The sequence below is a fragment of the Diabrotica virgifera genome, chromosome 3 (assembly GCF_917563875.1).
Source record: "Diabrotica virgifera virgifera chromosome 3, PGI_DIABVI_V3a".
Lineage (NCBI taxonomy): Eukaryota > Metazoa > Arthropoda > Insecta > Coleoptera > Chrysomelidae > Diabrotica > Diabrotica virgifera.
In genome coordinates this window covers 170,743,561-170,762,796 of record NC_065445.1, presented here as the reverse complement: position 1 = coordinate 170,762,796, position 19,236 = coordinate 170,743,561, and the positions used below count along the sequence as shown (strand labels likewise).

Sequence of the window (19,236 nt, the reverse complement as noted above, 5' to 3'; positions counted from 1 at the left end):
AAATAATTTGTGAATTGTCATTTTTTTCGACAATGTTAAGCGTTCAACAAAGACTGCAATATACCGTGGAAAATAGAATATTGTAGTGAAAGAAGCGGTCATTCATAAGTTTTTCACCAACGAAAGTCAAGCCTCGTGTCATAATCACAATATTGTAAGGTGTGAATAAATTTTGGTTTGAGGAGATGAATGTTGTTTTGCTCGAATATGTTCTGTAAGTGACATTTGCTAAAGCCAACTTCCGCTGCTCTTTTTCGTAAACTTAACTTTGGATTTCCTCTTACTGACTATATAGCTAGGGCAGTAGCTGCATCATCGTCCTCATTATACGTTTTCAAATATTCGTTTTATATATAATGTAATTTTCGTGTGAAAGTCCTTTGTGCTCGTTCTTGATATTTAACTTTTCTGGATACAAAAATAACCACCAGCAAATTAAACAATTTTTTAAACAGACAGACAAGGTTTTTTCCAACCAATAAAAAACTACATAAGAAACAGAAGTATTTCATATCATAAATGGAACCCATCTCTCTTCATAGTGGTATTTTGACCTTTTTGACCATAGCTCCGAAGATGGCTTTATAAGCCGAAAGCGCTCAGCTAAGAATTATTAATTTTACACACTTCAAAAGTACACTTCTCCCCCTTTTACCTGTCATTATACGTTGTTTTCGATCTTTTTCTGTTTTCAACACATCCTGTCTCATTGGATTTCTTTATCAAATTCTTTAATCCATTCCGCGTAACGAGTACATCTTGATATTTTTCATTGAACATTTCAATGGCATGTCGGTACGAAACAGCTCCAATTCCATAACACTTACAATATAAATTCTTTGTTGTATGGTTAATAATATCTTATCGAAAAAGAATAACAATCCGCAAATTATCTATCGGAGTTGACAGTTATTCAGCTAGATTGTAGCTTTGGTGCTGTCGCCAGGGGGGGGGTACAACGGTCTCCTTTATTCAGATGGACTTACCCAAGTTTTTTTATGTATTTTGACCCGTAGAATACGAATTCTTTGGGTAACAGTTGATCCGGATGTCGATAAGTTTGTTATAAACAAAGAACTTAAGGAATTACATACCAGTAATTTTTCGCAAAACAAAACATGTTTTTGTATTATTTGGGTCATTCTAAGCAAAATCTATTCTAACAAGTTTTTTCGTAGGATGCATAGTTTTCGAGATAAACGTGGTTGAACTTTCAAAAAATCGAAAAATTGCAATTTTTGAACCCGAATAACTTTTGAATAAAAAATAAAATAGCAAGCCAAATTATATCGGTTTTGTTTACTTGCATTGCTAAAAATTAATTTTTTTTGTTGTCAAACAAAGCTATATACAAATAGTGTTTTAATGCGTTTTAATGCATGTAAGGTACAAATTGCCTGTTTGTAAGCGCGCCTACTGGTTCGATTTTATATGGGAGATGCATTAAAAACAACATTTAAGCACTATGTGTTTACAGCTTTGTTTAACAATTAAAAAATTATTTTTTAGGAATGCAGATAATCAAAACCGGTATAATTTGACTTGAACTTTCAACTGCGGTAAGCAGAATTGCTATTTTTTTTTAATCAAAAGTTATCCGGGTTAAAAAATTGCAATTTTTCGAAAGTTCAACCGCGTTTATCTCGAAAACTATGCATTCTACGAAAAAACTTGTAAAAAGATTTTTTGCTTAAAATGACCAAAAAATACAAAAACATGTTTTGTTTTGCAAAAAATCGCTCTTATATAATTCCTCAAGTTCTTTGTTAATAACAATCGACATCCGGATCAACTGTTACCCTTCGTGTTCGACGTGTCAAAATACATAAAACAACACGTGGGTAAGTCCATCTGAATAAAGAATAAATAAGGCCGTTGTACCCCCCCCCCCCCACCCAACTTAGTGCCAAAATTTATAGAGATTTACATAAAATTGACTACAAAATTAAGCAGGTTTTGAAAAACATGAACTTTATTTAGAACAAGCAAAACTTTTTATCAAGAACGACATTTTTCGCTAAAATTGAAAATAAAAAAATTCCTCTTGGGCCGTGTCCCCGTGTCCGTGCACACACTGTATAATATAGGGAACGTAGATGACTTGTGAATAATAGCTTTTCAGAAAAATAATATACAATAGATTAAAGTATTTTTATTTTCTTAACAAAAACCTGCTCGTTTACATGTGGTCGCTGGTGAGTCTCCCTTGCTTACTATACTACTATAAATATAGTTATATACGTCACGAATTTTTCCTTTACAGATGCGTTTCGCAAGTGGTGGAGCAAGATTACATGCAAGGTTGCCTATTGCTGTAATTTGACTCTGAAAATAAAAATACTTAAATTAATGAAAAATAGTTTCCTCAATTTATATACTTTTGATTTTGATAAAACGTGAAAATGACAGAATTCCACACCACCTTCTATAAACCTTCTGGGACCTTCTTACACCAAGATAGATCAAGGCCTGTTAATCCCAAATAGAGTTCAATAGACTTTCAATAGAGTTCGTGTTTATACCAAGAGAAACTTACGAATCAAGTATCAAGGTTCTAAGCCTTTATTTCTAAGAACAAAAAAAATGTAAACAAATAATAGGAATGACGCCAAATTCAATAGGCAGTCTCATTATTCCCAAAAAGAGCATATCGATGCTTGGTATGACGCCCGCCTAACTTATTTTACAGAAAATTTTGAAGGAGAGACTTTAAACAGAATTTCTGCATTCTCTAACCTAAAATATTTGCTCAGAATAAAAAATATTTAAAGGTACTTTTTTGTTTAAGATGTTGTGATATGCATAAGTTCAGTTGTCTCTAAAATCAGAGGTCATACTAAACCATCGATATGGACAAGTTCTAAGACTAGTCATTATCCTTCAAGAAAAAGAAAAGGCCTAAGAATAAGTGAAGTGGAAGCCAACAATATTGGTCCCAGATTTAACACTGGTCTTTTCTACATAAAGACGAATCTATGCAGCATTTCTAAGGATTATAAAACTTAAAAGACATAAAAATATTATGGAAAAAACAAGTAAAATCTGCTAATCTCAAATTCAATAAGGTCTTGCTTTTCCCCATGAGGAACATATTATAATATATTAACTTTCAAACTGTTATACTTATGTAAGATACAGGTGAGAAGTAGAAGGCTCATTAGATCCTAAATTAATGTAACATAACAATATCCTTACTTACTATAACATTGACCTGTGTACTAAGTTTCAAGGTTTTGGGGTTTTCCTTAAAATAAATTTGCTCCAGAAAAATAATCAAGTGCAAACCAATATAATGACTAAATATGGATAAATTGGATAACTCATGTATACCGCAAATAGAAAAAGAAAATGAAAGTAGCACATTTATCACGATAGCACGATATCACGATTTATCGCACTCATTGCACTCTGATTCTCAGCGAAAATTAAAACATTACAGGAAGCTACAGTTTATTCACATGCCACAAGAAAATATTATGTTTTATTATAGAAGGAATTATATTAATCAGGACTATATAATATAATATAAAAATATTTTTGAATGTTTCTTAAAATACCAAACAGCTTACAAAAATTAATACCTAAGCATTTCAATCAATATTTAGTTAATAATCAGATAATGAAAATTGTAGATTTTAATTCCATAAAAGAAATAATTGCTAGTGGTCGCCAAGACAAGACAATAAATTTTATGTCAATATGTACCAAGATTTATTGTCAAGAAAACAACAAATCTTGAAATATCTCTAAAACGTACTTATTTGTGAAAAAGATAACATATTTTAACATTACAGAATATTATATATTATGTAGTTCAGGCAGAGATTTTGCAAAATATACCCACTATCAGCAGAAGCTCCTCCTTCTACACTTACGTCATCCAGACCTGTAGTAAGTATAGTATCCGTACCCGCTATCAATACATCTTACAAAATATACCCGATTCCAGCACATGTGGTGCCATTTGAATCCACTATGTTTTTGTATTTTCACTCATATTCTACCCATTTATTGTATTGTACACTATAATCTATTTCGGTATTATTTCGATTTAGATTTGTTCGTAGGTACCACACATTTTTAGTTATATTTTACGAATTTTGATGATTTTGGTTTGGTAAAATTGCAATGCCTTAATTCCTATTTTAAAGAATAAGTTCAATTCTAAAACCACTCTTTAAAGATAATTTAAAACATTTAAGCAAGAAAAACCAGGAAACAGATTTTACAAAAAGTATCTAGGAAACGAGTACATTTCAATAGTAGAGGAAACTGGATCAACCTTCCTAGGGTATATAACTCCTGTTTTCGGAACAGACGAAGTTATAAAAGATATCATAATGGAGCATTTTCAAGGTGACAATTCTTTGAACATTTCCAAAATAACAGCTATCGGATGGGATGGAACTGCCACTAACACCGGTGTTAACAATGGTATAAAAAAAACCTAAATAAGCCACTGCAGTGACTGATTTGTTTGTTCCATACCAATGAATTGCCTTTGCGTCACTGTTGTGGATGAAAATCTTAATTAATTTTGAGTGGTTCTGGGCAAAGAACTTGAAATCTGTAACCAACTTCTTGTGGTCAAATTCTCTCCTATACAAAAACAACCTCCCTAACCTAGAGATTAAAGAAGATCTAAGCACAGATCTAAAATATTTACTTGAAATGTGCAAAGCACTCTCCAATATTCCTTCTGATCTTTCTTTAAAAACTCCTGGAAAATTATCTCATTCACGATGGCTTACGTTGTCAAATGGTATTCTTTGGTTATATTTTGCAACATAGAATCCGTCAGATAATCTGAAAACTTTAACTATATATGTGATGAAGGTGTATGCCCCAATCTTGTTTCATAATATCAAACTGAAACCATTTAGTGCAAATGGATCAAAATATCTATAGAAACTGACCAAGTTTTCACGTTATCTTTGTGAGAAACATCTCCAAATAATAGTTGATCTAGTAATTCAAAGCTGCGGGTAGCGGGTAGGAACTCCTTTGGAAAGTCCTATCAGGGAAAATGGATCAATCCCTGCCCCCGTAGATTCCAGGGGTTTTCTGACCCGGGAAACTAGTGCCCGTTTAGAGTCCCTTGTCCAGGGTTACGGATGAAGGCCACAACGGCAGCCATGGCGGAGAAGGACACCTTTGGTACAGTATGGATGGCAGAAGTGGCAACCCCTTGATTTTAGGGTTTGTATGAGATCAACCAGCACGCAGCGTCTGATCCAGAGTGGGCGGCTGCAAATAGCGTCTGTATTCAGAGGATCGGCTAAAATACAAACCAGAGAAGGCAACGGGAAACCACTCTGGTATATATTTTCCAAGAAAACTACAATGAAAGCACAAACAGAAATGGCCCCTAGTCCCCGGCAGTTCTTAGATGATCAAGGGGTGCGAAGAATCCCCGGGAGGAATAGGAATAATTTAAATATTGTGAATACAAATTTTAAGATTGCAATATGGAACGTTAGGAGTCTGTTCGAAACAGGAAAACTCGCAAATGCATGCCACGAGATGAAACGTTTAGGGTTGCAGATATTGGGTTTCAGTGAAGTTTAATGGGCAGGTTCAGGTAAAGTTAAAACCATGAACAAAACTTTCTATTACTCTGGTAATAATGATCCGGCTCATCGTAACGGAGTTGGAATAATTTTAGAAGACACATATAATAATGCCGTCACAAACTTTGTACCACTTTTGGACCGATGTCTATTTATTCAACTATCTGGAAAGCCAGTTAGTATTAACATCATTCAGACTTATGCCCCTACGACAGATAAACCCACGGAAGAGCTAGAAGAGTGGTATGCTGATGTAGAAAAACTTATAAAGATGACCAAAAAACGAGACCTAACATTTATCTTAGGTGACTTTAACGCTAAGTTAGGTAGAGGAAAGGTATCTGGATTGATTGGAGATTTCGGACTTGGAGTGCGGGACGACAGGGGAGAGAGAATGACCGAATTCTGTCAACAACACAACATGGTAGCGACAAATACGTGGTTTAAATTACATCCTCGCAGATTATACACTTGGACTTCACCACAACACAATGAAAACAGAATAATCCGTAACCAAATAGATTACATATTGGTCAACAAAAGTTATCACAACGCTATCATCAATGCAAAAACATATCCTGGAGCTGACATCAATTCCGATCATAATCCTGTTGTTGTAAAAGTGCGCACAAGATGGAAAATATTAAAGAAACAAAAACCTCAATACAAACTACACATCCGATTATTGAAAAAAGACACCATACCACACTCAGTAAATAAAGAATTAAATAAAAATTTAGGAAATATTGACCACCACAGAATTATCGAGTCCGATGACATAAACGTTGTTTGGAAAACTATTAAAGAACAAATGAACAATGCAATAGAAAAACATCTAAAATTATCATCCAGAAATAACAAACAGGAATGGATGGCAGATGAGATTTTAGAATTAATGGACAAACGAAGAGAATCTAAAGGAAAAGATGACCAGGATGGAGAATACAAAAGACTAAATAGAATAATTCGAAGAAAAATAACCTCAACAAAAGAGAAGTGGCTGGAAACAAAATGCGTCGAAATAAAAGAACTGCAACAAAGGCGCGATTTTTTTAAATTACATAAAAAGGTAAAAGAGTTTACATCAACTACCAAGCGAACAACTTTTCACACCATGCTGAACACGGATGGCAAACTGCTAGAATCAACGGAAGATAAACTGAAAGAGTGGGAGAACTATATTAAAATTAAAATAAAAATGTATACCATTTTTATTCATATAACTACTTCGTCGTATATTAAAATTATTTTTCATGGGATACGAGAAGAACCAATATTGGAAAATAACAACGAAGGGCCAGCAATTCTGAAATCTGAAATTATAAATTGCAATTAACCAAATCAAAACAAATAAAAGCCCAGGTCCAGATGGAATATACCCAGAAACGTTAAAACTCATCAGCGAAGAAATTATCGAAATATTTGTCCTTTTATTCAATCGCATTTATAATACAGGTAAAATACCCCAAGACTGGCTAGAGTCAATATTCATCCCACTACCAAAAAAGCCAAACCCACAACACTGCAATGAGTTCCGTCTAATAAGCCTTATGAGTGATGCAATAGAAGTCCTGTTAAAAGTCGTACATAATTGTATCTATAGAAAGTGCGAAACAATCATCCGAGACGATCAGTTTGGATTCAGAGCCGGCATGGGAACGAGAGAAGCCCTCTTCAATTTACTAGTTCTCGTGCAAAAATGCTACGATCAACAGAAAGATATATTTATATGCTTTATTGACTTCAAAAAAGCATTTGATAGAGTAAGACACGACTTACTATTAAAACGTTTGCAAGAAGTTGGTTTAGATGGAAAAGACATCAATTTACTAAAGAACTTGTACTGGAACCAAAACGCCAGAGTTAGAATCGAGGGTTTCACATCCGCAGAATTAGAAATTAGGAGGAGGATTAGACAGGGATGTGTTCTGTCGCCTCTGCTGTTTAATCTTTACTCCGAGGTTCTATTTAAAGAGGCACTGGAGGACTCCAAGGATGGAGTCAAGGTGAATGGCGTAAATATCAACAGCATCAGATACGCCGATGATACTGTGTTGATTGTGGATTCCGACTTGGGTCTTCAACGACTCATCTATAAGACCAACTCGACCTGTGAGCAGTTTGGTATGAAAATAAACATTAAAAAACCAAAGTGATATCAATCCGAAAAAACCAAAACGTACCTCAACCTTGCAAAATAAATGGGCACATTTTAGAACAAGTGAATAGATTTAAGTACTTGGGATGTTGGATCGATAGCAGCCTAAATTCTGATCTAGAAATAAGATCGAGAATAGAACAGGCCATAAAATCTTTCGAAAAAATCAAAAAACTGCTTTGTGATTCTCGAACAAATCTCGAAATTCGACTACGTTTATCCAAATGCTACGTCTGGTCGAATCTTCTCTATGCAGTTGAGACATGGACCCTTAAAACATCAACTATAAATAAGTTGGAGGCCTTTGAAATGTGGATCTACCGGAAAATTCTCAAAATTTCATGGACATCGCATACCTCAAACGAAGAAGTGCTGCATAGAATAGGCAAGGCAAGAGAACTTTTCAACGCAGCGAAAGTTAGAAAAACATCATACCTGAGGGCTAAATTTTGAACAGCTAATAAGAACAGCTGAAGACAGAAGAGTTTGCAATTGCAGTAGCCAACCTCCATTGAGGAGACGGCACTTTGAGAAGAAGAAGAAGTAATTCAAAGTAATGGCTACTCGTCTCACCCAGAAAATGCGCTTTTGCCCATCTCACGTGATAAGAAAAAACACATAAGAGAGCTAGGTCTACGGCGACTTTTGAAGGCAAGATCTTAACTCATAAATTGTGTAAGGAAGTTTGTTGTCCAGGAGCTTAACTTTAATGCAAATGACTACATTGATAATTAGCTGGGCGGAAGAAGAAATTACTTAGCCTCATATGACAAAACATAATAATGGTAGGGGAGCCCAAGCGGGAACTTTGGACATTACTCGAGCGCGTCAGAAAATCACATGGGAAAAACCTTGTACCCTGTAAATGTAAACTTACCATCTATGAACTCTTAATATAGGAGAGTTTGATAAGGGGGACCCAAAAAAAATCTATCATTAGCAAAACTTGAAATCGTCAGACTAAGATAAGGTAAGTTAACCTTTAACTACCCGCGCATCAAGTTATAACATAACTACACGAGTGGCGTACTTTATACGCCACAAGAAATTACGCTTAAAAACAGCGGATTTGTTTATTTTTTTTTTGAAAAAATACATTTGGTTGTTTGTTATAAACCTTATTCGGCATCAGTGAATACTTGGAGTTCCTTCTCAGTAAGCGAATTGGGATTTATAACTGGAATCATGGAATAACTGGATTCCATGATAAATAAAATTACTAATAAAAAAATGGTTGAAATGTGATTTTTTATAGGAGAAAAGTACTGTTTATAAAGAAAAATATATTTTGTGCCATAATGACTAAAAAACAATTGAAATATGTACTTATATTACTGCTTATATTAATATAATCGTGGCATATATTGTCCACCACCGAAAACAACAAATAATAAACTGAAAATTACGATCTTCCCAGAACGCCCATTATAACAAAACTAAAACCAAATTGTAAAGCACATTTCAGTGATAGGTTAGAGAGATAAACAAGGTCAAAAATTAAATTTTTAACCCGCGAGTAGTCGCGCGGTGAGATAGAATCTCAATTTTGATCCTTTTTCGCGATAACTTGATGAAAAATTTTGCAATTTTGAAAAAATTTCGTAAGTGCCTCGAGGAGGGGTGTAATAATGCGTAGGAATTTTCTTTTGTTTATCTTCTTCTTCTTTTTTTGGAATTTGTGGCTTTGAGGAGAGCCAATTAGCTTTAACCCGCGAGTAGTCGCGCCGTTAGATAGCATCTCACATTTCATCCTTTTTCGTATTACAGTAAAACCTGTCAGTAACGGCCACTAAAAATGAAAGAACTATTGGCCGATATAGAAATGTGGACGGTATTGCCAATTTTTGTAGTCTACATATAATTGGTTTAGGAAAGTTTTAAACTGGCCGTTAGGACAGGTGGTCGATGTTGGCAGGTGGCCGTTAACACAGGTTTTTTAATAAAATTGTTAGAACTATATATTTTCAATATAAAAAGTAGATAAAAATAGTACAAAATGAAAATTTGTTTTAAATTCGTATTTTGAGATAGAATCTCACACGCGACTATCGACGTTACAGAAGTGAGCGCGACTACTCCCGGGTTAAATATATTTGCAGTAGAATTCTTATACCTTTCGTACAAAATACGCCAACGCGTGTAGTTAAAGGTTAAGTGTATGCATAACAGTGTATACCTATTTCAAAAATATAACGATTTGAGCGGGGCGTATGGAAATTGGCGAATCACAAAGTTTCACAAAAAAGCGAATATTCCTCGAAATGAACGTCAGATCAAAAAGCTGTAAAATATGTTTTCAATATAACCCCGCGATATTTTACTAAATGAACATTAGATCATAAAATTAAAAAACACGTGTCCAAGATTGTTTCAAAATCTACTGAGTGATATCAAACACGACCACCCACGATGGTGGGTGGAAGGTTAAAAGTCCCTAAGAAAGGATAGGAGCCCCTAAGAAAATGGGAAGTCCCCACTAAAATGGAAAAGGTAATTTAATTTTTTTTTTTTTTTGGTTTTAGGACCTAATATTCATAACCTAATAAGTCCCCATAACGCTCGAGTAACTGCAAATTTAGCATTCTTGCCTTCCCTACAACATCTAATGAGGACATAAAAAAGTATATAAGTGAAGCAAGAGACCCTAGTAAGTCAAGCACAGTGTGTGGATTTCCTGTATTTTCCATGTCATAAAGAGGGAGTGGAAAGAGTCATAAAGCTTGTGACTGAGTCATCTAGTGTCTGTGGTCTTGCAGAAAGAAATAGCTTTGCTAGAGCAAAGATTGCTTCCCAAAAGATTATGCCCAAGTTTAAGACAAAAAACAAACTATTTAAATATCAAGAGGAATATTCTAGCAGTCTTTTATGAGTATTTTAATTTAACTGTTTTTATAAACCAACTTTGTTCTTTTCAATTGATAATAGTGAATTTATGCTATTTATCGTTGTTTATTTTTGATATAATCATCTAGAAATTTCTCTACTATGTCATAATCTCAGATGGCAAGTACATTATTACTATTAGGTTGCTTTAGATAGGCCAAATGACATAAATGTTTTCAAGAAGAAAAAACTAATATAAAACCATTATTAAAATTTTACCATACAATTCAAATTTAAGTCGATATTTCTATTTTTGAACTATGTTGGGAAATCGTAGCATAAGCTTAAATAAAAAACGCTAGACGGAAGGGCCGCCCGAGAACTTTATCGTACCGATCTACTATCGCTATCGTACTAGATACTGGCATTCTATAAAAATAACAAAGTTGCTCGTTATTTTGATATTTTAGAGACACCTTGTATACTTGAAAATATTTTATGGTTGTACGCATCATTAATTCCTGCAAATTTTATAAAAAAATTTGTAAAATTTTCAATAGATTTGAGAACATGTTCGATGCCATATTTCGGGGAACACACTATATATTATTGCACAAATCAATAGAATATTATTCATACTTTCATTTCAAATCAGTTCATTTTTCTGAGAAATTAATAGTTTATATGATATTTGCCAGTCAATGCGCGAGAGTAAGAACAGAATATTACCTCCGAATTCTATCCTACTGCATGGATTTGAATATAATTTTGGGAATAGCCTCTACTTATCACCTAATTCAAAGTCTATCTCGAGTACTATATACTATGGCCCTTTTATCATGGGAGCGGTTCCCACCCCTTCTCGGGGGTAGAAAATTTTTTGGTTAAAATAACTACGGAAGTAGCTATGGAACCTAATTCCAAGAAAAAACTGTTATATAATTTTATTTTGGAGACTTAATACTTTTTGAGCTATTCGTTGTTGAAAATTGGCCATTTTCATTGTAACATAACACATTGTCGAGCAGTTTTTTTTGGAATACCTTAAAAACTGTGCATCTAACAAAAAAAACTATATAACACATTTTTTTAGCTTATAAAAAACAAAGAGATTCGTTCATTCATAAATCATCTAGTTATAATACAAAAAGAGATATGGTAGGTGAAAAGAGTTGGTTTTTTTGGTTCATGTTCAGATCGGTGTATTCAATTTGAAATAACAGAGAAACGGTCGATTGTAGGTGTATAATGCTACCAATAGATTTTGTAGTGCTTGGAAAGACCTTCAAAATGAGGAATATTGAATGTCGATTAAATTCAAACTAAGCAAAAATTTATTACTAATGCATTTTAAGAAAAAATGAGAAATATATTTAACCTCTCTTCCACCATAATTTAAATGCATCGATTTTCTTCCACAATACCTTTTAATATAGTGTTATTTATATGTTCAAAAATAATTAGGTCAAATGATTGAGCGCATTTTTAAATTTTCTTAAATCTCTTTTTTTTTCTCCATGCAACTTGAAAACGATAAGAGATACAGTAATGAGAATCCAAAAAAAATTATCTAAAAAAACTCTACATTTTTGTGTGGTATCTTTTATTTATATCTTTTATGATTTTCGAATTAAATGGAGAAAAAGGATAATTTTTAAAAAAATGTAAAAATGCGCTCTATAATTTGATTTTATTTTTTTCAAAAACCGTTTATTTTAAACCCGTCAAACTTTTTGAACATAGAAATAACACTGTAGTAAAAGGTATTGTAGAAGAAAAAAGATGCATTTAAATTGCATTAAAATGCATTAAAAATATACTTCTCATTTTTCCTTAAAATACATTAGTCATCAAATTTTTTGCACCATATCTCGCTTAGTTTCAATGTAATGGACATTTAACGGTGCTCATTTTAAAGGCCTTTTCAAGCACTACAAAAGGTATTGGTAGCACTATACACCTGAGTTTTGCACAGTGGAGCATACACATTTTGCTCCTCTGTTATTTCAATTTGAATACGCCGATTTGAACATGCACCAAAAAACAAACTCTCCTCAACTACCATATCTTTTTTTGTGTTATAAATAGAAGATTTACGAAAAAACGAATCTCTTTGTTTTTTTATATGCTAAAAAATGTTTTATATAGTTTTTTTCAGTTAGATGCATGGTTTTTAAGGTATTCGCAAAAAACCGTCGGAAAAGGTGTCATATTTCAATGAAAATGGCTAATTTTCAACTACGTATAACTCAAAAAGTATTAAATTCTCAAAAAAAAAGTATAAAACAGTTTTTGCTTAGAAATAATTCTCTAGCCACTTCCGTGGTTATTTTGACCAACAAATTTTCCACCCCCTTGAAGGCTGGGAACCGCCTCCAAGATAAAAAGCGCCGTAGTATATAGGGTAGTCGTTGTTTCTTGAGCTATTCCCTACTTACTGTGAAAATATCAAGTACATCGATGTATTAGAATGGAATTCGTAGCCAAATACCCTCATTGAATGTCCTATACGGACTACTATGGTCGCGTGAGAGAGGACACACGATATTATAGCAAAACTTCTATTTACCGTAACTTTCCAGTTTTTCAGCTATAGCAACGAGTTTTATGTCATTGGAAAGGCAGATTTTCATCCTTTCAAAATATGGAAAAATATACAGGGCATGTCTAAAAAATTAAGGTATTCTTTTCATTTCCGGTTCAACCGGAAGCCATGTTTTAGGTAAAATTTATTGTGATAATAAATAATAAAGTAACATATTTGTTTGATAAATTTCAAACTTTAGTTTTTATTACATAGGGAGTTACGGGCACTCGAATATTTTTTTTATAAAAATTCATAACTCCCCTCCTATGGGGAGCTAAGAAATGGGACTAATGTCATTCAATTAACCGATAGGGCGTCAAAAATGTATCAAAAAATAAATAAATTCCTTAAAGCCGTTTTTGGTAAAATCTAGTTAAAAATTATAAAGCCTTAAATATAGTCAATTCATAACTTTTTCTGAAAAACGTAATTTTCTTCTTATAGCCCCATCTTTAGGCTATAAAACGACCTTTTCAATTTAAACTTATCGTAAATAAGTTTTTAGAAAGGTAAGAAAATGTGCCGGGTGGGCGGTCGGCCATATTGGCCGCCATTGTGAATATTTAAATGTCAAATTCCGTATTTATATTCACCTATCGATGAGCTAACTTTGCATTAAGTTTTGTTGGTTTCGGTTAAAATTTGCAAAAATGGGCACTTAATAACCCCCCTATTTCGGCCCTCCTTTGAGAGATTTTTGTTAATAGCTTAGTTTCTCGACAAAATTCTTTTAAACTTACTCATACCGAATTTGCGTGGCGACATACATACGTGCGTACATTAGGGTGGGCCGAAAAAGGGAAGAAAAATTTTTTTTCGGAAAATGAAGTTGGTATAGTAAAAAAAAGTTGCAAAATGGGCAGAAAATCAAGTTTTTTTTTATTTTAATTAAAAAAAATTTAGCCCCGCCCCAAGGGGTCGAAAAATTTTTTTTTCTAAATTTTTTTTTTTTTTGATTTGGTATAGCATAAAACTTAAAGATATAAGCCCATTTATGATGAGAAAAAAATTTGGTCAAATTATTTTAATATTTAACCGCGCCCCTGGCGTTTTGAAAAATGCACTTGAATAAAAAATTCGAAATATGCAGCTCTTCGCTTGAAAAAATCATGATTTATTTAAATTTTGCAATAACATTCTATTTTTATCATCATTTATTCAACCCACAACTCACCACGGGGAGGTGGCTGCATGTCGAGTTGCACCCGCCTCCCTCCCTTAAATGTTATGTAGTAAAATCTAAATTTAATAATAGTAAAGTAAAAGTTAATTATTTGATGTTTTTACCTTTTTAGCTGTAAAATATTGTGACTTATTCTCGAATGTAGGTAAGTTCTGTCTTGCCTCTAGTCTAACTCTTATATTATAAATATTATAAATCCGTCCCTAGCCGAGTGACCACAAACTTTGCTAGATGCTTCTGTTACAATCTTTATACATCGCTCAACGGCTTGAGTGTGACTTGGTAATTTGCTTATATTTAAAAACGACCTATTTTTAATAGCTGCTAGTAGTTCTTCATTTTTAAAATTCATCGTTAGCGGGGGCTCTGTTAAAAAACATTCATTCCAATTAACCCGCCATTACACGCGCTATGAGGGAATCCCTCACCATATTTGTTTATAAGCAATGAAATTGTGTAAACTAATACGATAATCTTAAGCACCCAGGAATGCCTTTAGCATGGTTCATGAGAGGGTATGAAAAAGTTATAGAATATTTCAGGCGGTCAGTGTGCTGTGTGATAGTTGAAAGAAGAGAAATTCCTCTTCAAGTGAGGGAATTCCTCACTGCGCGTGCAATCACGGTGAAATCACGTTTCTGTTATCTCAAAGAAACTTTTAGGTTTTTATTTAATATTTAGGTAGGTTTAATTAAAATATTACTGTTTGGATTAGGTTAGGAACAGTGGCACACCGAGGGAGGGTTTGGGGGTTAAAATCCCACCCACAGCATATAGAAATATATATAAAAGAAGGTAGGAAAATGTAACTTGTCTTTCACAAATAATACAAAAAAACTTTCGGTGCCCAAGCAACCCCCCCTTCCCCCCTGAGGAAAATTCTAGGTGCGCCACTGGTTAAGAACCCATTTTTAAATTTACCTATTCTAATTGGGAAATAAGCCACAATTTAACTTGAAAAATTAATTTTATTGACGTTTCGAATTCCTCCTCGGACGTCGTTATCAAAATACAAAATATTAATAGTTAATTATATAAATGCCACAAAGAAATAACTTCAGAACAGTTGTTAATTTTAATTTGCATTTTTAGTAAAATGAATTCGCGTAAAGAACGTTAATTTCTTCAGTGGCTTGCTGAAATTGAAAATTAAGAAAACTTGCTTTTAATCTATATTATTTTTACTTTTGTTTTGTTAAATTAATAAAAAAAATTGATTTACGATTCTTTCTATAATATGTGAGTACAACCCATTTTATATTTATACATGTTGACATTCATTCTTTCTTGAAATAAGTCGAATTTATGTAGGTGAGGGCGACGCTCATACGCGTGCAACCACGTCACAATAGAAGACGCGTGTAACGGCGGGTTAATTAGCTCACTATAATTCTCGGCATTCCAATTTATGGCATGGATTTTAAAAACACGAACTTTTTCTGGTTGATCTCTAGTTCTAGCCTTTAATATGCGTCGAAAACCAAGTTCTCTAATATGATTTCTTTCGTCGGCAATCATAGCTGTCAATATATTCTCCGGATGGGCAAAATAAGCGTTAGTTTGAATCACTTTATCTATAATTATTTTCACTTCTTCAGGAAGGTGTCTTGATTTATTTATGGTTTCCCATAAATGTATGGAGCCATATTCAATTGAAGGACGCGATTTTATGTTAAACCACATAGGTGCGTAAACTTTCGTGATAAACTCAACTAAAAGAAGAAAATTCTGGGAAGGATTAGTTAACCAGTTGGTTAACGAAATTGCTTTAAATTTGCTTTAAGGTTTCTTGGGTTAACGAAATTTTCCTTCATATAAGATAAAATATTTTTCGCTATGTTGGCAGCGTTTGCTGGTGGATTTATTGATAGGTGACCAAAATATTTGCTTCCCGGCTCCTCTAATAAGGCTACATGTTCCTCTTGTTCAATGTTACGGCGGCCTTCAACTAGCTTCATTGTTTGATCTTTTCTACCATCAAAGTAAATAGCTTCAATGTCTTTTCTTTGTTTGGTAGCATTTTCTTGTAAGTGTTTTCTTCTTTTTTGTAATTCTCGACGAACCTTATTTTTATCCACTACATTAATTAGATTATCTGACGTGACAAGTCCAAAATCTTCCAATGTAGCTGTTGCAATTTTGGCTACTGTTCGATTTGATGCACCAGTCATATCGGCAATCTGAGCAACATTTGGTAATGCAACTCTGAGTTGGTTGGATGTTTTTGTTAGTGAATTTTTCTCCTGTGGCTCTTCTAGAGAATATGACCACTTAAAGTCTTTATCTTTGGTAAAGTCTTCTTCGCTGGAGGAAATGTCACTTTCGGGTTCGCTTCTACATGAGTTGGAATCAATCTTTTGACTACTTGTCGAAGGCATTGAAAGTTTAAGAAGCCTTTCTTCCCTTTTTTCATTTTTTTCAGTGTTTAACTTATCTACTCCAGCAATTCGCATTTTTCTATCATTCCTCTGATCCTTTAAAAACACTTGTTCTAACAAAGGCACTTTATAGAGTTTTTCACATTTACATTTACAAGATTTAAAATCACTGCATTTACATGAAGAAATGTCAAATAATTTTTTAGAGTCCAGTTTGAAATTTTGCACTTTTTTTTAAAAAGATGGCGATTTTCGTGTTTTTAGGGGTTTTCTTAGGTTGCGATATTTCTTATGATTTGCTATTATCATGGCTATGACGCGTTTGGAACCAACTGTTGGAAGTGAAGCAAGTCTCCATATAGCTTCTATTTTATTGGCAACCAGTTTCGCAACTTCCCATTCAGGCGGCTGCTTGCTCGAATTTCCCTTGATCTGTTCTCTTGTAAATAAATAACATCGAAACACATCCTCTTTGGTTGGCAAACAATTTTTACATTCTGAGTCGGAAGAAAAGCCAAATATTGGGCAAACGTCTGTTTTCCTAGTTTTAACTTTATCCATGTTTATGTTATGTGTCCAAATTGCACTATAACACGACCAATGTTTTTTTTGCACGGATATTTTATGTAATTTATCACTTATCATTAACTGATTGAATAAACAAAGGCAGTCCTGGATACGATGACACAACACGGCGTAACGTTCTCAGTTCTCGCGGTAATGCCTTTAATGAAAAATACCATGTTCTAACAACAGTTTAAGACAAACTGGTGTCTATCTCGTATTATATTCCTATTTCCGGTCGCCATCTCAGGCGAATTACACAGGGGCGGTGCGGCTAAATATCCAAAAGTATTAATCAAATTCTTCAAAGCTCCAGGGGCGCGGCTAAATATTAACATAATTTAACTAAATTTTTTCCACATTACAAGGGAATTAATATCTTCTAGTTTTTTGCTATACCAAATTAAAAAAATATTATTGAAAAAAAAATTTTTTTTCAGCCCCCTGGGGCGCGGCTCTTTTTTGAAAGAAAAAATTAAAAAAAAAATAGTTTAATTGTCGACCCATTTTGCAACTTTTTTCTACCATGCCAACTAAAATTTCCAAAAAAAATTTTTTCGGCCCACCGTAGCGTACATACTTCCGACATGTTTTTTTATTTTGCTTTTTAGACTCGGGGCGACTCAAAACGTCGAAAAAAAGTGAAATTTGAATTTTTTTTTGCATGATCCTATAACTTTATCTAGTATACTAAGTATGTAGTACGATAAAGTAAAAAATGCTGGACGGAAGGGCCGCCCGAGAACTTTATCGTACCGATCTATTATCGTTATCGTACTAGATACTGACATTCTATAAAGATAACAAAGTTGCTCGTTATTTTGATACTTTAGAGACACCTTGTATCCTTGAAAATATTTTATGGTTCTACGCATCATTAATTCCTGTAAATTAAAAAAAAAGTTTGTAAAATTTTCAATAGATTTGAGAAAATGTTCGATGCCATATTTCGGGGAACACCCTATTATTGCATAAATCAATAGAATATTGGTCATAATTTTCAATTTAAATTATTGCATCTTTCTGAGAAATTAATAGTTTACATGAAGTTTCCATTTCATTAAATTTCTATTACGCCAGTTAATGAGAGTAGAACAGGATATAATCTCTGAAATTCTATCCTACTGCATGGATTGTAATGAAATTTTGGGAGTAGTCTCTACTTATCTCCTAATTCAAAGTCTATCCTATGTACTATGGTGCATTTATCATGGGGGCGGTTCCCACCCCTTCTTGGTGGTGGAACATTTGTTGGTTAACGTAACTACGAAAGTGGTTAGAGAACCTAATTCTAAGCAAAAACTGTTACAGTCGGAAAAATGAAAGAATACCCATGAACGAACATATAAAACACGCTGTATTTTCCTGTCACCGGGTCACAAAGAAACTTGCCCAGCGCAAGTACATGTAATAATAATTATTACATGTATTTGAGCTGGCCAATTTTTTGTATGACACGGTGACAGGAAAATACGGCGTGTTTTATATGTTCGTTCATGGGTATTCTTTAATTTTTCCTACTGTATATAATTTTTTTTGGAATCTCAATACTTTTTAATTATTCGTGGTTGAAAATTGGCAATTTTCATTGAAACATAACACATTGTCGAATGGCTTTTTGCGAATACCCTAAAAATATGCATCTAACTATAAAAACTATATAAAACATTTTTGTAGCTTATAAAAAAACAAAGAGATTCATTCGTTAATAAAAATCTCCTAGTTATAATACAAAAAGAGATATGCTAGGTGAAAAGAGTTTTTTTTTGCGCATGCTCAAATTGGTGTATTCAACTTGAAATAACAGGAAAACGGTCGATTTTAGGTGTATAATGCTTCCAGTACCTTTTGTAGTGCTTGGAAAGACCTTTAAAATGAGAAATACTGAATTTTGATTTCATTCAAACTAAGCGAGATATGCTGCAAAAAAATATGGATGACATAATGCATTTTAAGAAAAAATAAGAAATATA

At 33.5% G+C, this 19,236-nt stretch overlaps 1 protein-coding gene across 1 annotated transcript in view; it reads right to left on the bottom strand.

Annotated features, from left to right (window-relative positions):
* Positions 1–2,137: 2,137 nt before the first annotated feature.
* LOC114336200 (uncharacterized) overlaps positions 2,138–19,236 on the bottom strand; it is a 56,671-nt gene continuing 39,572 nt past the window's right edge. The window contains exon 4 of the mRNA XM_028286532.2: positions 2,138–2,325. Within this exon, the coding sequence (XP_028142333.1) occupies positions 2,161–2,325 (165 nt within the window). The 3' untranslated portion in view covers positions 2,138–2,160. The remainder of the gene's footprint in view (positions 2,326–19,236) is intronic.